This window comes from Paralichthys olivaceus, chromosome 5, assembly GCF_024713975.1.
Source record: "Paralichthys olivaceus isolate ysfri-2021 chromosome 5, ASM2471397v2, whole genome shotgun sequence".
NCBI lineage: Eukaryota > Metazoa > Chordata > Actinopteri > Pleuronectiformes > Paralichthyidae > Paralichthys > Paralichthys olivaceus.
This window is the reverse complement of record NC_091097.1, coordinates 2,256,427-2,277,069: the sequence shown is the minus strand read 5'-3', so window position 1 is coordinate 2,277,069 and position 20,643 is coordinate 2,256,427. Positions and strand designations below refer to the sequence as shown.

The following is a 20,643-nucleotide window of genomic DNA, read 5'->3' as shown; positions in this document are numbered from 1 at the left end:
CATACTGCTCGTGTGGTGTCATCCAAGTGTCTGCAAGCCCATCATTTTTATTTGACTGGAAACAAGGTCATTTACACTGTGTTTTAATCTTAAAAGTCCACCAGAAGTGGCTAAGCTGGCAGACATAGCTACATGATGGTGTGTCCGTGAATGCACCTCATAGGAAGATATCAGAGGACATTTAGGCTTAACACACGAGTCAGATATAAATGTCGGGACTTGCGGACACTTTGATGACACCGCACGAGCAGTATGGAGGCATGTTGTGTTTTTTCTGTTGTTTTATTATGTCTGAAGTCTCGGTCACCATTAAATTCAATTGTATTGGATTCTGCTGCAACACTGTTTACCCCTGAAACTTCAGTGTTTTGTGGACTCAAACACTTCAGAGTGAATTTCATTTTCTGTGAACTCTCCTTTTAAAAATACCCTTGATCACATGTGCACAGTTTCATTACCTGTAGGAGAGAGACAGACGAGAAAAAGTAGTCAACAATGTTAGTCTCCATTGTCCACATCTGTCATCCCACTAAGTGCTATGGTCTCACCTTAGGAAGTCAGATGGGAAATGCCATTTTATGTTTACTTTGTCTTGAAACATATTGTTCTTCCCCCTCCAGGCAGCTACCAGAAGTGATAGTATGACACTGACACCAGGTCATTGGCTGGGACTGCCTGCTATATCCGCTGTCACCCTCTACAGGCATGAGGACCCAGCTCTGGTAGGCCAACAATTTTCTGTTTGTGACATTGTGCACAGAGATAGGAAACATTATTTTCATCCAACGTGGTTTACATGCAGTGAAGATTTTATAGTCGTTGATTTTTATTAAATGAAACATAATTTGCTTAATAATGGTAGAGGTGTGTGGTTTATATATAATTTTAAATGATTAAGTTAAATGCTGTCATTTTTCATACATTGCATGGCTATTTCATACCCAAATTCCCAACTTTTTAAAATAAAAGCTCTACCATTCCACTCTGTATAAAGTATTGCAGTAACTAAATTCATGTTATGCTTTTACCTTGAAGACAAATTGCCAAACAGGAAGTGATTCTTTGACTGTGGTTACCATGGCAGAGCTCACCACCTTTGCTGTGTCAGTGCATGGGGCATATGGGGAAATTAAAAAAATCGAACTATCAAAATGATCTGGCGGCATTTTTAACCTGCAGTTTGACTCTGTTATCATATGAGGAAGAATAAATGTTAACTTGAACTAGATTATTTCTTTTTGTATTCTTATTAGTGCATTTTGTTCAGCCTGTAATTGTTGTGTTTGTCTTTCTCTGACTGACTCACTGCTGTGTGTTTGTGTTTTGTCCCTCAGTCTTTGGCAGCAGGTTTGACCTCCAGCCAACCTGTGGAGAAGCTGCGAGCGCTGCCTCTCTGGCTCTCCCTGCAGTATCTTGGTCACAATGGAATCGTCCAGAAGATCAAGCACGCCACTACTCTGGTGAGCATCACTTAAAATCCCCTGAACCTCAGATGGTCACTTTTACATTTCTGCTTGTGTACAGAATAAACAAATTAAACACAACATGTCGGTTGGGAACTGTTCGTGAATAACAAACCGGCACAGATATGGTCCTGTTGTGCCTTTGCAGAGATCAAAACATGTGCCAACCTTCTGTATTTAGCAATCTATGCTATTGTTGCATTTTAATAAAATCTCTTGAAATTAATTTAGGTACATCATCATGCACATTCTTTACATTGTACCTTTATTTCTCTCCTCCAGAGCCAGCAACTCCTGCAGAAACTTAAATCTCTGGCTTCTATCAAAACATCGGTATGTGATCTCTTGATATGTTCTGCCAATAATAAGATAATGTTTGCATAATGATAGAAGGTCAATAGACTGTCTGGTCAGGTGTCAGGTGTTTTATAAGAAAACGTTCAAGGATACTGTACTGTACTTTTATGAGTCCCCACAGATCTGTCAGTGTGCTGTGTGCACTCATTCTATGCACCTTTGCTTATACATCGAGTTCAAATGTTGCACTGTGTGTGTCTTAGTGCTGCAGCCACCTGTTCACAACACTGTCCATTACATGCTGCCCTGCCTGGTAATAATCGTCAAGTAACCAACTATACTCCTGACAGACAAATTATACCAATTAATGTAATTATCCATTACAAAGAAGAACATTGTAGGTGCAATGATCTAAGACTTACAACAAAACATTTTAAAAAAGGTACCAATTTACATGCTGCTCACATGTATGCTGATAATCTGACATTGGACTCTAGTCGATAAACTGATTTCACATGATTTCAGTAGCTGAGATGGATGGAAGAGGTCATCACTCTTTAGTAGCCCTACCTTGCTGGCTTTATCACACCACCATGAAACAAGAGGCCTTTGTGTCTGTTTAGATTCTAACTCAAGAGCAGCATGTGGGAAAATGTTGTGATTACACCCCTATAAAGATGAACTCATTAGATTCTGCTACAGTTTGGCTCATCAGTAATCATCCATTATATTGTGTTTTCACCTGCTTTCACATGTGACATTCAAACACAAGTGTTGACTTATAAACACAGGTTAATGAGATGATTTGCATGATATTCAGCTGGACAGCTGTCATATTATGTTTGGTAGAAATGTATAGGGCCACATGGGATCAGAACCTCTTCCAGTATTATTATATAACACGTGGAACTTCTGACATGAACAAATGACCTCTGGATGTTCAAAGACAAAACCCATTTGTGTTTATAGGATGTACTTGAGACGGAGATCTCTCTCGTCGAGGCTTTGACCATGGTAACATCTGAGTTGTGTTGAATCAGATCGAGGGCTACACACTTAAAGCTTGTTCACTGGCATCTATTAAAGGCTAAACTGTAACCATACAACCACAGAGATTTGATTTACATAAACTGACACATTAAACTACTGCAAGTAAGATGCCGTGAACAACCAGAATGGGGTCAGAATCATGGCACAGTGGTACTAAACCTCACTACAGCTCGGTAAAAGAAGGAGGAACTTCCGTTTTGTCGATGACATTCACTGTGATGCAGCAGATTGAGTGTTTAGTGCCACTGTGTTAGTAACATATGTATGAGTGTGCAGCTGTCTGTACTTTACTGAACATGTGTGTATAGCTATAGTTATAGTCAGTGTGGGTTACCTTGGTTCCAGGGCGTGGTGTCGCCGATCCCGCCCATCTCCGGGGCTTCACTGCGGGACGTTCTGGGCTCTCTCATGCTCTCTATTGTAGGTGGGACCAAGCCTCTGCCTGCTCCCTCACTCCTCCTTCCCCTGCGCCTTCCCCTCTGTCCTACCTTCTCTTCCTTTTCTTTCTTGCTGTCACTCCTGACCATTTTCCTTCACCCACATCAGCTCAGCGGTGTTGGGTCTCCATTGGCTGATGGACTGTTCACTTCTTCCTAATTGTTTAGGATGTGGACCCCTCAGGCATGTTCTTTGAGGTACTTCAGCGAATGCCTCTCCACACTCATTATGTCTTGTTGCCTTTGGAAGAAATACAAGGGTCATGAATAATTAATTAATGTGTCACATGCTGTTGCATCCCAGCACTTCCTTGAATTCGAAATGACAACAAAAATAACAAATAATATAGAATACAGAATTATGTTTATGTAACTATACTTATGTACAATGCAATTTTTTACTTGTGTCCATACAAATATGCAAATGTGCAGGGCAGTGTGAAAGATTCTTAGAGGACATTGTGTGAGAATTCCAGGAGTCAGGGGCATTCAGAAGTCAGTTCAACATGCTGATGGTTGAGTCTCTATATGTTAGACTTGTGGCTGTAGAAGCACAAATAAGCCGTTTTCAGACATGGCCTTTTGGTTAAGTCTGGAGAAGTAGATACAGAGTTTACCCGCAGTTTGCTTTTCACACATGCACAACACAAAAGGAGGTCCTCTGCACAGATGCATCCACTCCGCATTATTGAGGCGAGAGGTGGAGCAGACAGAGGCAGGAAGCAACTCATTAATTCTGCTGCATAGATCACGTCAGTGTCCCGACAACACCCAGACACTGGGGTCGGCTCTAATCACCACAGACCCTGTCACTGACGTGTCTGTGAGTATTGTAAACCATTGTGCGGTCTGTTGCTGTTTGATTAGGCTTTAGCAAATATATCTCTTACTGGGATTCCAGGCTAGCTTTTTATTATTTTACTGTGTCCTTAAACAACACGCCCCAGTCTATGTAGCACCTGTCTCTGGTTCCTCCTTGATAGTAAACCACTCTCTGCACGGCTCTATGGTCCTGAGTAGAGCAGTTCCCACAAAAAGTGGTGATGCCCCTCATAGGATATTTTCCACAGGCTCATTTCAAACACTGTAACTGTCATGGCCCACATACTTCCATGTGTCCTTTACGTTGGGGCAGACTGGAGTATCTGACAACAAACATGGCAACGATGGAGAAGGTTGTGGTAATGTTCCTCTTGAGAGTTGCTCTGTCCAGATTAAGTAACATATGCAAAAAAATTTGAGCTGGAAAAAGTACGAAAAAAAAGATAAAGATGACCGAACGTTTGATGAGTTAAGCCAAATCTGATTTTCTAATAAAGTCTGTTTATTGAAATGCGACTGTGATAAACTCCAGCCAGGACACGTCACTGGCCTTTTCACTGCAGCCTGACCTTATAACTAGCCTGTAGTTTTGTACTGTGATGCCTGGACCAAGAGCCTGCACATTCACAAATAGTGCGAAACTTCAAATCAACAGTCTCGGTTTTAATGGGTGAGGTTTAGGTCAAGGCAGAGGTCACACACAGGAAGGCGAAACAAAGCTTTCAGGGAATCCCACAAAATCTAAAAACAAGCAAAAACCAGAACAAGGTAGCAAAAGTTACAGTCTCTGAAACAAACAGAGGCAATGTTAATGCACGGGAGGGCTACACGAGGAATGAAAGAGGGAAGAGGTGTGTGAGCAGGTGCACAGTATATCTACTGGGTGAGTGATTGTTGACTGATGGTAGTGAGTGCAGTGACGGGAGAGTGAACAATGGAAGGAAGTGAGACTGGAGTCATTACACAGAGTGAACCTTAGTTTCTCTGTGGTTCTTTAAGGAGTTTCCTCAGGTTTGTGGATTTCTAACCCAACCCAACCCCTAACCCAACAGCAATAGTTTAAGTACTTAACTGGCTCCAGTATTCTTGTATTGTATTGCTACCACCATGAGTAACATGCAAAGGTTTCCTGCCACTTGGAGGTGCCTGAAATAGTTGTACAGGGAGGTGGCTAGAAGATTCCTAATCAGATGCCCCAAAGATGTCAACTGGCTTCTTTCAACATGAAGGGGCCATGCTCTGGACTTGAGCCTTCATTTATCTATTGTTAACACCTGTCTGAGGCTGTTGCTTCATCTAGTGCTGGGTTCATCCTGTGGTCATATACCTATGGATTAGTTGTGCCACTCCTCACTAGCCTCTGCCCTCTGGACTGTCGGGTCCAAAAGGAAAAAAACACCTGGAGAAGAGTCTGAGCTGCCTCTGCCTCAACCCAGCAACAGTCTACATTAGATACTACATTAGATAAACCTGAACCTGAGTGTTCAAACACTGGCTAATTTCACACCGGCCAGTCACTTTGTAATGTAGGAGTGAATGACAGATAATCTGGTTTGGAAAGAAAAGAAATTGTTGAGAAGTGGCCTTAAAATACTGTTGCATTCTGAAGCTAAAACCTGGGTCATGTACTATGAAGCAGGATTTGTGGTTATGGAGGTAACGTCAGGTTTAATACTGAGGTTTTCAGTTCCACAAAGCTTGTTCACTTCTTACAGGGATAAATCTAATTTATGCTGAACCGCTAACCTGCTCCAGAGAAGGTTAGATAGCTATTAACGTTTTGAATAACTTTTATTATCAAATAATTCACACACTTCAATATTTCTCATGATATAAATGAACATTTCAATCAGACTGAGCTCATCACACATTTATACTTCTCTTCTGCCACAACAGTCTGACAATACTTAACTTAAAAACAAATCTGGATCACATGTTCATAATAGTTTGTTTATCATCTGACAAAAAATTAAAAATACTCAGTAACAACCTTAATAAATGTCCTCTGTCGATTTACAGTTTATTTTTTGCCTTATGCTTAGATAATGGAAATTCGCAAACTGTTTAATTTCTTTTCTAGTCCTGTGATCATCGTTTAAGTTTCACTTAGTTAAATGTCACTTTGGATGTCACTGGGATTGTACTTTCAATTCAGTATTTTTTTATCAGGACAGCTGATGTTGGGTTCATTACAACTGGATAACGAAAATATATCCTGCATATGTTAAACTTGCGTCATTGTACAGGCCCCCGGCCTGGATCAGATAACCATTTGTGTCTTACGATATGTAAAACATATTCAGTTTAAAACTTGACCATACCTCACATGCAGGTGAATTATTCATGACCCTCACATCAACACCACAGAAACACTAACGTTCATTTCAGTTCCACCCAGACATGATGCTTGCCTTTACCTTTCACCTGGATGTCATCAATAATAGTCCTCACTATGGGTTTTATTTTCTGTCTTCCTGTTTGACATTGAGACTCCATTGAGATTGGTTGTTTGCTGAATATGGTTAAATAACATTGCTCAATTTGACTCAAATATTAAGATGATGCTAAGAGGAGACTCAGGTACTGAATGTCCAGGCACTGCCTGCATCAATAACCTGGTTGCATGTTTTGGAGTATTGTGAAGTGATAATAGAGTAATGTGTAAATTAAGTTTCCATTGTCATATTTTGATTGTTTGCTCAGTTCGTTTTGACTTAAGTCAAGTATGTGGCAGCCAATTCTTCTCTACCACTAAATCCTGGAGCTGGAGCTTTGGTTTGGGTCACTTTGCACCACTGAGGCCATGTTCAGACCTGGTATTATCATCTGCCCAGAGAGATCTGATCACAGCTCTGAGTTTGTCTGTCCACTAAATGTCTCCTGTTATCAGATCTCACTTCTCTGCATTAAAAGTCCAGTGTGTAAGATTTAGGTGAAAGGGAACTAGATATTTAATGTAGAATAATCCTCATGATGTTTCCACTAGTTCATTTCATCTAAATTGTATGAATTGTAGTTTTCTTTACCCCAGAAAAGACCCTTTATATTTAAATACTTTATATTTACATGGAGGGGACCCTCTCTATGGAGGCCACCATGTTTTTTACATTAGTCCAGACTGGACAAACTAAACACCTTTTGAGTTTTTATGACAACTGAAGCTACCACTGGTTCTTTTTCATGTTTGGAAGGAGAGGGTGAGGTGAGGGGTGTTCAGCTGCAACATGACACTTCAACACTAGATATCAATAAATTCTACACACTGTACCTTAAAGTGCAGATACACATGTACATCATTTCTGTCCACAAAGACCAAATCATATTGTTTTTAGCCAGTCTGACTGTACAGATAGGACCTGTGTGTGTGTGTGTGTGTGTGTGTGTGTACTTTACTACAGATATCTTTGTCAGGACCATTTTTAGTCAACACTTTATAGAGTGAGGACTTTTAGGTAAAGTGTGAACATTCTGACTTGCTTTTAGGGTAAGGCAGTTAATCGTCATATTGTGTAACAATAGTTTGGGTTCATTATGAAACTCTAGCAGAGGATGTTAGCTGAGACCTTCATATGTGGCCCAGGACACATTTGAGTTGATACTGATAAAGAATGTGGCCACAGACCACCTCACAATGTGGTCTGAGTGATCACATTTCTCAATGTGCCTCATGGTGTTTACACCGGAACTTAAAGAGCTGACCACTTGTGATCAGATCAGCTGAGGCCGATGTTAAGACCGGGTCTGAACCAGGGGGCACCACCACCTCCATGCACAGCAGTTTGACAACTGAAACAAAACCTGTATGTGACATACTGTACAGTTACAGTTACCATGGGCATAACATGCAGTCGCTTCAGTAGGCATGGACACAGAGCAAACTCTTGAATACATGTTTACATCACACACTTTCAACTTATGATCGTTGTTTTGCATGTCATAAAAAATGTCAGTGTGTTAGTAGTGAAACAGTGTCTGTCTCAGATGTCTGATTAGTGTCTTCGTGTGTCCAACAGGTGGAGGATGAAAACAACTCTCCCGTGGTGTTGTTCAAGTTTTCCCAGGAAATGAGTGCTGGTAAGGGTCTCACTTCTAGACCATTTAAAAAAGACTTTATTTCAATTTGAATCACTTTGGAGCAGTAATATAAAATTGAATGTGTTTTTTATGTGTTAATGGTTTTTAATACACTAAATGGTCAATGTAATAGGAATCCTGCTGTCCTGCAGAGCCCTTTGGGCCTGCTGCATTTCTCTCTATCTCACTCCTCACTGATAAAATGTGCTCCGTGCAGAAATAGTCCAAACGGATGTAAAAGGTTAGAGTCACACGTCTGTATGACTGTATGACTGGGGTCCCTGAACATTCCAGTCTTTTGTTAAGATGCACCTTAAAGTCCATTTCCTGAACTTTTGAACTTATGTTTTGTTGCTCAAAAAATGATCAGTTATTATTTAGATCCAATAATGTTGTAATCTTATTATATTGTGACATTTTTGCCAGAGCCCAACAGATATAACAGATATGCATTGTTGGGGCCAATTGCAATACCATAGAAAAAGAAATGTAATTGAGACTTGATATCTATGGGCCTCATTCTCCAACCGTTCTTAAGTAGAAATTTCTTCTTAAACCCCACAGTTTTTACAAAGATTCTGACGTTCACCAGTATATTCTTATCTGGGATTTTTTGTTATGTAGGAACAGAATCTACACACACTGAAGAACTGAAAAGCTTGTGTAAAATAATCAGTTATTGTGTTTTTTACTTTTAATTCTACAGTATAATAACATTTTCATTACCATAATTTATAATTTTTATAGAAAACTTCTTCAGGACAAATTTAAGACAATTCTTTAAAATATTGGTGAATGAGGCCTTATGTTTTTTCCCCTGCTAAAATGTTTTTTGTCTGTAGTTTTACCTCACTCTAGTTGAGGACTTAGGGCAGAGGATGTCGCACCTTATTAAGCCTTATGGGCTATGCAAATAAATTGAATTGATTGATTGATGTTTTATCGTTTAACCATAAACATTATTATAAGTAACGATATAATACAAATACAACCAAATACATGAATAACTTGAATGAAGAAACATATAAAATGTAAATTTTCCTGCATTTTTAGTTCTGTAAAATCAAATTTCATTTCATATTGGGAAACTAATATGTCTGTGAAAGGCTCATATCGGTGAATATTATCAGCCAGTAGATAAATCGTTTGGGCTCTAATTATTTCTTTATTTTCCCCATTCTTCTAGCATCTAGTGGAGGGTCAGTGGAGGGATACTGTGCTGGGGAGAAAGAAGTCCTTGATACATTCAACAGATGGGTGAGTGTAAACATGTGTTGCAACTTGTATTTCTGTGTGTATGCATGTTAGTGCTGCATTAATCAATATTTTATATATTAACAAAGGATGATTAGTATTGAAAATACTAATGTGAAAAATCCAGAGAATTACCACCAACTAAACAGTTCTTCTCAGCTCCAGCGAGTTTCACTTATAGCTCATTATTATAACATTACATTACGTCATGTCATTTACAGTAGCTGCCGCTTTTATCCCAAGCAACTTACAATTCAGCATCTATGACTTCACAACCTGCAAACTTTAATCTCACCAGCCTCATAAACCCAATGTACACTAGTGAACACAGAGAAGCAACTGTAAGCGGAAGTTATTTTTCCTCAAGGTTTGGTGGAAATTTCTAACCAGAAGGTCGGCAGTTCGATCCCAGTCCTCCGAAATGCATAAGTATCCTTGGACAAGATAATTGAACCCTGATTTCCCCTCATTGAAAAAGGCCATTCATGCACTCTATGAATGTGTGAATTCAACTATACTGTAATAAGCTTTGAGTGTTGCCCTCTAGTGTAAAAAGTGAATATTGCAACAAACTCAATCCCCCTCCCCTCCACTGTGTGTAGGAGAAGAGAACAGTGTGGTTCAGGCCAGCTCATTTAAAGAGACACTGGCGATAATGATATCTTTGATTTACAGCTCAACTAGTGCTGAACTTTAACACATAAACCTTTGCCGCCATATTACATTGTTTTGCTGTGTATTTTACTTGGTTACCTTATATCATGTTTTAGTCTTTAACAACTGTACTCCCTGTACATGTAAATATTAAATGTTATTTTATATATATATATATATATATGCACAGTACAGTGCACAGATTTTAGGCTCCAAAAGAAAATAAGACCATGAATAGTTTTTATTTTTATGTAACTTGATAAAACTGAACATCAGATCAGTATTTTCTGTGGCCACTTTAAAACAGCACAGAATCTCCTCAGTACACTTACAGCTGCAGTCACTTAAAGAGCTTTAAGGAGCACAGCAGGAAGGTTGCTTCAATCTTAGAGCACCTGCTGCATTTGTCTGTCTCCTCATGTGATCCCACTCTGACCCCAATGAAGCTGCGTTCAGACCTCTCTGAGGTCCAGACCCTCTGCTTCAGGACTCTCTGTTCTTCCTGTCTCTGAGGATAGTTTGTGATGACGCTGTGTTTTGGGCTCGTTGTCCAGATGCGACTTAATCTCACTTGTTTTTGTGTCCATGGCTTTCTGCACTTCTGTGTACAGTATCAGAACACACTGTACAGTCAGGCATTGCTTTTGTCAGTGGTTTCAGCACTTAAGTCCTAAATTGACAACATGACGTGTATTCCTTTTTTAATGTTCCTGGATGCAGCTGGGTGAACAGTTAGCACAGTTGGTTCCCACCAGTGGAGTAGATGTGGTGGAGCTTGACGACGAGGGTATCTGCATTCGCTTCAGTCCCCTCCTGACGGCTGCAGGTAACGTGAACTCACAGACACACGAACACAACATTCTGGCTTGTACTATAAATGATACATATTGCACTATTGCTAAATGTTGCGAGCAAGCGTAACAAAGTCACCAGGAATCAGTGGTGACTGTGACTTCCTCTTCCCACCCAGTCCTGGGGACCCAGCAGGAGGATGTTGAGGAGCTGGTGGAGAAGCTGACTGAGCTTGTGCCTGTGATGAGCTCCACTATGAGCCTCAGGCAGGACTTCAGAGAGGAGAGCCACCGACACTCAGCCTCGCTCACATATGTAGAGGAGATCAGCTGGCCTGGCCTGGGAGCTGTGCGGTAAGGTGGAATAGGCTTGAGGCTATAAAGAACACTGTTGTATATCATCATCTATGAATACAGAGAATGAAATCAACTTAATGAACCTTAAACCTTGAAGTTGTCAAGAACATTGAGTCTCATATACAAATATGTTGTATATACCAGTAGTTTTATCTGGACTTAAGCAAATTCCTAAGAAAACTCAGATTCATGACGTGTTCTTAAACTGCAGAATTGTTCAAACAAATTGATGAATTCCATTATCTTAAGTAAAAATTGCATACCAGTTATTCCTAATTAGCATATGTCAATACCCCATAAATGGCCATTAAGGGGCATGAGAGTGCAGAACCGTGTGCTCACACAGAAATCACAAATTGAAGAAATTAAGAATGCCTCACATGAAAATCTATATAAAAGAAAACACAAGAAATTATACATGGGGTGCAGTTACACTTTCAGAGAAAGCTTCTTCAAGAGAAAGTCACACAGTTAAAAAAAAAGTGGTTTGATATTAAATCTGAGGTCAAAACACATATTGTCAGTCACTGAAAAGAGAGGGGAGGGAAGGGAGAGGAAGGGGGATGGACTTGATGGAGAAATTTGAGCTGGATCAGCGCATCATTGGAAACACAGCACTGCAACCCTCAGCTGAGCTTTTGGACCAGAGTCCCAGCCATACAAGTGCAGTGCAGCTACACTAACTACATCAGACTCAGGTCTGGTTTGGACACTAACAACAGAATGCCTGCTGGGTTTGGAATGGACTCGGTTAGTTTTCTCTCTTGCTCAGACGGGTCCAGAAAGAAAAAATCTGGACAGGGTCCTGGGTTTCGGTGCACACTGTGTGGTGTGTTTGCAGCTTCTGGGTCCTCTCCCGTCTGAGAATCAAGCTTGTTTTTCATCGTTCACAGGCTACACTAGGACTGTAGCTGGAAAACCATGTGATACATTGAATATGTAAACATCAGTGTAAAACCTAAAGAAGTATTCTCTTCAAAATGTCCATGTCCTTCAAATCTCCAAGACAATATGCACTTTAACCTGTTTTTTAAGACGGTGTGTTTCAGTCTTGAGATTAATTCTAAACATTAAATAACCACATATCGGAAAAATATTACATCGTTTCAATCATTGAAGAAAATACCTGATAATTTTGTAGTCAAGTGTGTGTAAGAGTGCTCTTGAGTGTGCATAGATTCTGTTCTTATCCCAGTGAACTTACAATTGGTGAATGAGGCACAATCTTCTTATCAGATCCAGAGCAGCATGACCTTCTTACGTTTATTCTTTTCATTCATGGTAACAAAACCCAATATGGCAACTGACAGATGAGGGTTTGATCTTAGTGTAAACACTTATATTCAGCTGAAGTAAGTTGATAAACTGTTGAATCCATCAATAAGAACATTCCTCAGGTAGATCAGGTGGTTCAGATGTGAGGTCATGTGTGCATCTGACTCTGGTAAGCGGGAGAGGTTCAGTGGAAGGGAAGCTGGGTAATGGGCTGGATGGATGTTAGAGGGATCGAATGAGTGTGGGTAGAGTAAGGTAAGAATCAGTGGTGATGATCAGGTGGGATTATGGGTGATGAAAGTATTTATGATAAAGTGATAAATGTATTTGTTGAGTGAGAACAGGAGCTAAGCCTCCCTCTTTACGATATTGGTCATTAGTTATAGCTTTGATAGCAGAAAGCTATGAGCCATTAGTAAATCCATTAAGCGTGTGGCCTGTGGGATTCAAACCGATGTGTTGATGCTCAGGTACAAACCACAGGCTGACGGAATGGATGAGAGCAGGAGGAAGCAGGAGCTGGAAAAAATCAACTCTGAGCTGCTGAGGAAGCTACAAGACCTTGACACGGACATCATCTTCTCCACTGGTTAGTACTGCCTCGCATCGAACAATGACACTGACAGGAAGGGTCTCATCAAACGCTCGTGGCTTTTCTGTGTCATCCTCTGTCCCCAGGTCCTGAGTTTGGAGCGGAGGAGGACTGTATCTTCGTGGGCATGGTGACTGATGACGTCGATGTTTCAGAGCTGGTGGATACCATCGCTGCCCTAGGGAGGGACATCGAGGAGAGTGGAAGGGTAACTGCTAAATTCATTTATGTGGTCATTAGACAAATGCAAAAACTGTTCGCAGATATTAAATCAATAGTTCAAGTCAGTTATTAGTTTCTCAGTCTTTGATTACTTACATAAGTCATTGTGTGATTACAGCTCATGTTTAAATATTACGTTTGACACAAATTCTACCTGTGTAATTAAATATCAGCTACAATATTTAGACAACACAATTCAATTCAGTTGTAATTTTATAGCTCCAAATCATAACGTACGTTATCTCAAGGCACTTGTCATAGTAAGGTTGGGACCTGAGAAATGATAGAGAAACAGTTCCCACAACGAAAAAATAATAATTTTAACTGAAACCTTTAGAAGAACCAGACTCAGTGAGGGCAGCCAATCGTTTTAACTAAGCAATTGCATCTCTTGTAAGAAGTAATGATTATTTCTGATGATGATGGAATCTGTTTGGATCAGACATCATAGTGATTCACAATAAAGAACCAACAAATGACATCAAAAAGTGACTCAGTATAGAAACGACTAATAACGAGTTAATCATAAGTAAACACCAAATAATAATCTAAGCTCCATGAGGAGACAGTTGCCAATTTAAAATGATCTCTAACGTCTACCCTCAGGGCTGAAGACGAGATGTCTTGATATAGGATTTTAGTGGTCTTGACCGGAAAGAATAAAAAGGCAATGGAAAATATCTCTAAAACAGGAGTGCATGAAAAATGTAAGGTTTGAGACTTCCTGACTGGAGAAGCAGGCAGATCTGTGCTCTGTGCCTCAGCCTGCGCGTGTTGCAGCACTGCTCCCTAAAACCAGGCTCTACAGCATTGCTCAGTATTTGTGTGAATCTTTTGAAACAGGACCTTCAGTATTTGTGTCCAGAAGCATGAAATGGCTACGGCTGTTAGTTTCAGTGTGTCAGATACACTATTCAACATCCAGGCAAATATATAATAAGTATTCTTATCTTAACTTGCTGGTCCTGAGTCAGTGCAGACTCAAAAGTGACGTTTTAGATTTTGAGTGAGGATTTAACAGGCGGAGCGAAGTAACCAGAGCTTATCTGTATCTCAGGGAAAACCATCAAACAAGCTTCATCAGCATAGAACTCAAAATGTGACAGCAATTAACACAGTCATGTAAGACACTGTAGGCTGCAGCGTCTGAGGCAGCAACACACACACACACACACACACACACACACACACACACATCACAACATTGCCTCTTTAGACTGAGAAATATTTAGGTTGGGTTACACGTGTAACTGCTTCCACTGGAAGAATTTGACTTTATTTAGCTATTTTTGTTAGCAGTTTGACACAGTGTCCTCATTTTAAACAGGTTGGGCATTAGTTTTTCTCTTTGCTGCTGACAGTCTTATCGACGTGAAGAGATGTCACATTTTCAGAGGCTGTGATAGCAGTGGTTCCTGCTGGTAGTTGTCCTCCAGCTTTGGCCAAAGTATAACAATAAATTGGCATAACCACATCAAGGTTATTATAGTTTTGAAATTTTCAATAGTTTTTATTTTTATTTAGTTTTTCAGTTTGCTTTTTCATTTCAGTTTAATTTTAGTTAGTTCAACAAGTGATTTGTAGTTTTAGTTCTTATTTTGAGGAATCGACTAGTTTCAGTTAAATTTTTATTTAGTTTTAGTCTTAGTTTGAGTTTTTCCAGGTATTAAGAGAAAGCTTCGACTTGTAGAAGCTGAAACAATGTGTGACACCAAATATGGTTTATCAAGTCCTTTAATTTCATTCTTTAACCATCACCTGCAGGACAGGCAGTGATCCAGGGGGAAAACAAAACTGAATTTATCTGCAATTCAGTTTAGTTTTAGTTAGTTTTGCATTGTTCATTGAATTTTTTCGTTTTTTTTCTAATTGTCGTTTTTATTTTTATTTCAGTTAACTAAATTATTTTTTCATTGCTAGTTTTAGTTTTAGTTTTCGTTAACTATAATAACCCTGAACCACACAGCTTTGGTTGATAAACAATCATTCTTGTTCCAGAAAAATGTTTTACATTTCTGAATCATTGTGACTCTTTCCTGTGCAGCTGTTAGAGAACATGACAGAGGTGGTGAGGAAAGGCATCCTGGAGGCTGAGCTGCAGCTGCAAAAGGCCAACGAGGAGAAACTCATGGAAGAGGTGTGTGTGTGCTTTTGTGTGTGTGAGTGTGTGAGACCACACAAAAACCAATCCACTGAACTGTGTGTCTTCTTCTGTGTGTGTTTTAGGGGATGCTGAGACAGCTTCCTCTGGTCGGCTCTGTTTTAAACTGGTTCTCTCCAGTTGAAAGCTCCATACAGGGCAGGACCTTTAACCTGGCTGCAGGTACTGTGTGCTGCTACATCATGGGAAATGTGCTCTATTGGGACAATAACCAATAACACAGATAACTCTGAAGTCACCCACATGTTACATCAGGTGTAACTTTTAAACCCTCTGAAGAATGTGAAGCACCACAGAACAAAAAGGAGCTTCATGGTCGTATCAGTGTCATTGTAGTGTGGATGAGTTCATCAACACATCAGCTGATGTAAGTTGTCACTGATGATGTAAATGAAAAGCACCTGTGTGGTGACGTATGTCCTGTGTATACCCCAAACAGACAAGTTGACAATGTTTGAATTGTGACACAGTGGTAGAGTGCTATCATTTCACTGATTGCTGCATTAGAGTAAGCTGATTGTCTCTCTATTATCTCTGGGTTTATCTTATTGTTGTTGACCTTTTACTGATCAGCTTCAAAAGTTAGATGTGTAATACCTAAGTCTGTCCTTGCATTGTGGGTGTTTTGTGCGCACACAATAATAATAATAATATTAATAATAATAATAACAACTGCATTTGTATAGCACTTATCTAAACAAAGTTACAAGGTGCTTCACAGGAAAAATAATAAAAATCCATGGCTAGAAGAAGAATAAATTATAATAAAAAGGTTTTCACTTCAGGTAATGTTTTGAACCACGGAGCCACAAGCCTAAAGTCAGATTCTTTCTGGTTATACAGCAAATATGAAACATGACATGCAGTGTAGTACACACTTCATACAAGGTCTGGATTCAGAATTTTGCCAAGAAAGTGCTTTTAACAATATGTTGTAAAAGATGCCACCCACTGAATGTATGAGTGTAATTTAAATGTGTGTCTGGTGTTAGAGGTCTGTAACTATTATGTCCATTATATTAACTAGCTCTTATAAAAACAGAGATCAAAGCATGTTACTGTTTGTCAGAGTAAGTCAGCACATGTGCTTGTGATGGTGTATGTCAATAGGTTCCCTGGACTCCACAGAGAAGACGTACTCCACGATGGCCCAGACGGACAGGCCGTCCCAGCAGGAAACTCCCACCTCCTCGTCAAAGAGAATGCCAGGTGGGTTTGTCCATCTTTGTCGCTGACTATTTTCAAGTACAAGCTGGTTTTCAGGTCACAGCCAGATCTCAAATAAATAAGTCAATTCAGCACACTGTATTTCTACTTCACTAATTCTGTAAATACAGTAACAGTCATGCTCTCACTTTCTTTCTCTAATTCCCTGTTGTTGTTTTTTTTTTAAATTGTTATCATCCACAGTACTTTGGAGTTCTTTAGCCCCTAAAATGGAGATTGTTGTCAGGGTTGTTGTGGACCCTGTACTAGTTTGAAAACTCCAGAGTTGCTTTTTATATATTTACAAGCAGAATCCTGGCTCTTCTGTGTATGCAAAGTACTTTTGTAGCTAACTTTAACATTTACACTCTAATTACTACAACACTGACTTGTAGGTGGCCCTCTTCAGCTCATTCTTCTTCCTCTTCATCTTTGTTCATGTCTGCCTGAATTCCTCATTTACTACTCAATGAGTAACACACAGTAGTTTGATGAGCATGATGTTGGAGCGTTGCACGTTGCAGCTGACACACGTGAAGTTGAAGCAACATCACACTCGGCTCATTCTCTTCCTGACTCGTACATTTCCTCACAGGTCAGAGGTTATTCCGGCGCTCAGGGGCGAGCTCCGACTCCTTAAGTGAGACCAGCTCCATTGGACCGTCTGATGAGAAGACCCAGGAGGAGAGCACCACTGTGAGCAGCAGCATCCACCCTACCACCTCTGCACCTGAACCAGAGGAGGACTCACTGCACCTTGCAAGTGATGCCTCACCAGAGAAAGTCCAGGAGTCATGTGAGCACACGCACGACACACATGTAGAGCCTGGGGAGGCCTCAGAGGAGAGGACGCCTGAAGGCCAAGAGGAGGAGCAGAGCAGGAGATAGGACGACCCTCGATGCAGGTGTTTTCCAGTCTTCCTCTAAATGGTACCAGCCTAAGAGATGTTTAATAAAAAAGCTTTATTACTTTGTGAATCTAACTCTTCCAGTTTTGAAGGAAAAAAACTAGACTGAGATGATGGGCTGCTTGTCTCAGTTGTATGTTTCAGGCCCTAGAGGATGTCTGTTAAAGGAAAAGTCCCCCTGGATATACTGACATATTATACTTATGTAGGCAAAGTGTTTTAATATGATATTCTTCCTCTGCCAGTGGCTTAGTGTCGACTCCAACATAATTTTGAATTCCTTTTAATCACTCCTAAAAAGGGACATGGCCGTGTGGTTTGCTGTTTTGCAATTATGGGTCCATGGCGTAGTCTGTTGAGGTATACTGCACCTGCCTCCTGTGTGCTCACTCTTCCCCATGTGTGATAGTTGCCTTTACATTCATGTTTTCATGTTAATGGTAAATGATCTGTTGTCCTTTCTGGCTGCACTAAAACTATTTTCACTGTGGCACGACATGACTCGTGTCTTCTCTGATTTGCTTTGTATTCAGGAACACATGTACACATATGGAAGTGTACATGCTTTGGGATGGATTTTTCCTTTAAACATTGGATGGAGGAGAGTTCAGAGAACGTTCAGCTCGGTGTTGTGCTGCTCTTTACCTTGATCACTCTGTTACTGGATTGTCGAGCAGAATAATTAGCCATATCACACACTGATGATGAAATTATTTTTTATTTGATTTTAAGAGAAATATGAGAATTTAAATTCACTTGAGCACTCATCAAAATGAATGCAATGATTATCACTACGATTTGTTTGGGAAATGTTTACTGCAAATGTTTAGAGTCCTCACTGTAAATAATATACCCGCTATATATATCTAACATACCTAATTACTCATCTACAATAAAATAAGTTAAAATGATCAATCTGTGTATGAGGAAGAGAATATCATCTATTTAATCTAAATGACTACTAACAGCCATCAGCTGCTTCCAAACTCTCCCCTCGCGTATGCACTGCCCCACATCACGACGATGGAGCATCAGAGTCCCTGCTGGAGGGAGAAGAAATGTTCAATATAATATTCAGTCCAAATTCTGTGAGAAGTCCGAACATCTGTTTGAATCAGAATCAGATACACACCCAGAATTTCATCTCCGTGTGAATGTTTTGTTGTGTTTGCCAGTAATGCTACCTGAGGAGCATTGCTTGGCATGTACAGTATTTACTGTATGTGGAAGTTTTCTTTTTTGCCAGAAACATAGACAGACCTGAGTCAAACCACTTCCTGTTGAGATGGTTTTAAGTGCCACATTAGAGGGCCCAACCAGTTTTCTCTTTTTCTCACATTTTTTGAAGAACTCAGTCGATTATGTGTGTCTATGAAATTCTCTCGTCCGACACTGATGGCCCATCTTTTGCTCTTGTTTGTATAATATTAATAATCTCGGGCAGCACAGGCCGATTGTGAGCATGCTATGTGCACTTTATTAATGTTTTTTATAACTGATTCTGTTCTACATGACTGTTGATAACTGTTTGATGTGTCTGTCACACCAGGATAAGTTCACAGACATTTTGCAGGTGAGATCCTGAAGACTGCTGTACACTGTGCGGTTTTGGCCTGTCCCAAATGAAAGTCAGTCAGTCATAAGTGCAACATGGTGGTTTTGACTTCAAATGGCGCTCCACTGTGTAATGAGCACAAAGCAGCCAATCAGAAGATAGTATGAAATGACAAAAACCATAAATAATTTTAACTGCCTGTACACACGTTGTCCAAGATCCTAGTCGACATCTCTCACAGTGTAACAAAGTGGTAAGATCACTCTTGTTGCTGATTTGGTAGGATCCTTAATGTTTCACTGATGGTAATGGAAATTCATTTTAGCAAAGGCAACCCAAGAAGAACAGCAATAGGGTGTCATGAATACACACACACATACAGTATATGATAAGAAATAGAGCCGATGCAATACCCATAATAGGGATTGAAAATTTACTATACAGACACAATTGGCAAACAGTTTATATCATTCCTAAGATGTCCCAATCAAATATATAGTACTTGAATAAAGAAAATAAACATATTTTATATGTAAAAAAAAAAAGAATCTGCATATTCTGTGAAATAAGTTTTCATATGGGCTTGTATTAACACTGACCCTTTTGTGACAGGCTCATATCTGCTGACTTTTATGGGCTGTATAATAAGAAACTGTGATTGGAACTTGCAAAACATGCAAACGCCTGTAAACAACAGAATCAGAGGGCGATCATTGTTGTTTTATATTACAACTGTAATTGAATGGGAGTGAATGAGCCTCATTAGTTGGTGTAGAATCATCTGTCATGATGCCGGAATGTAAAATGTGTGATGTTTGAGGATGAAAGCTATAAGATGTCAGGTCTAAGTGGATAATTTACTGGAAGGAACACAGTGGCGATGAAGATTACAAAAGATTTCAGCTTTATTGCACTTGCTCTGTCAACTTTACTACTGTTCTTTATTTAATTTCTTATATGGTGTAAATGAAGCAATGTCTCCTCTGTGATTATTTTTGTCATTTGATCGTAATGCAAGATATAGATATTGATGAAGAACGTTTGGTTTGATTTGATATGAAATGTCCTGGACCGTCCTGCTTCTGTCTGAATGATTACATTTCATCAGTGTAAATTCTGTCTCTCAACAGATTAAATTCTAAGTTTTCTAATCTTATTGTTGGGTCTTGGTTTTCTGTACTTGCAGCTGTATGTCTCCAACTTGAAACTTGATGGAAGGGTGAGTCAAGGACCAAAGGAAGAACCCATTCACTTTTGTAGTTGATTTGATTTAGTGGTTACATCCAGGAATTGTTTTATTTCACACTCTAAAACATTGCTATATAGGATGGTTTTTCAACATTTTAGGACTTTCTAAACAAGTTGTGCAAAGATTTTTTGAAAAAATCAGGCATACTTAGGGGACTTATCTGTGAGTGTAGGACATGGATTGGCCTACACACATGGACTTGACAGAAGTATGTTCTGGACTTGAGTCCCAGATGTGTGACAAACACAGCAAAAGATGAAAACCAAAGAGTAAATC

The 20,643-nt window shown here is 39.7% G+C and overlaps 1 protein-coding gene across 8 annotated transcripts in view; it reads left to right on the top strand.

Annotated features, from left to right (window-relative positions):
- pdxdc1 (pyridoxal-dependent decarboxylase domain containing 1) overlaps nt 1–20,274 on the top strand; it is a 30,966-nt gene extending 10,692 nt beyond the window's left edge. For 2 of the 8 annotated variants that reach the window (XM_069525041.1, XM_069525038.1), the window contains exons 11-24: nt 621–722; nt 1,335–1,460; nt 1,746–1,796; nt 3,156–3,230; nt 8,083–8,143; nt 9,330–9,400; nt 10,772–10,877; nt 11,022–11,196; nt 12,945–13,063; nt 13,153–13,274; nt 15,333–15,425; nt 15,515–15,611; nt 16,560–16,658; nt 17,251–20,274. In XM_069525041.1, the coding sequence (XP_069381142.1) occupies nt 621–722; nt 1,335–1,460; nt 1,746–1,796; nt 3,156–3,230; nt 8,083–8,143; nt 9,330–9,400; nt 10,772–10,877; nt 11,022–11,196; nt 12,945–13,063; nt 13,153–13,274; nt 15,333–15,425; nt 15,515–15,611; nt 16,560–16,658; nt 17,251–17,543 (1,590 nt within the window). In that variant the 3' untranslated portion in view covers nt 17,544–20,274. Of the gene's footprint in view, nt 1–620; nt 723–1,334; nt 1,461–1,745; nt 1,797–2,729; nt 2,775–3,155; nt 3,231–3,415; nt 3,446–8,082; nt 8,144–9,329; nt 9,401–10,771; nt 10,878–11,021; nt 11,197–12,944; nt 13,064–13,152; nt 13,275–15,332; nt 15,426–15,514; nt 15,612–16,559; nt 16,659–17,250 lie in introns of all 8 variants that reach the window. The other 6 variants (XM_069525044.1, XM_020104353.2, XM_069525040.1 and 3 more) reach the window with 5 other exon arrangements.
- The last annotated feature ends 369 nt before the right edge of the window (nt 20,275–20,643 follow it).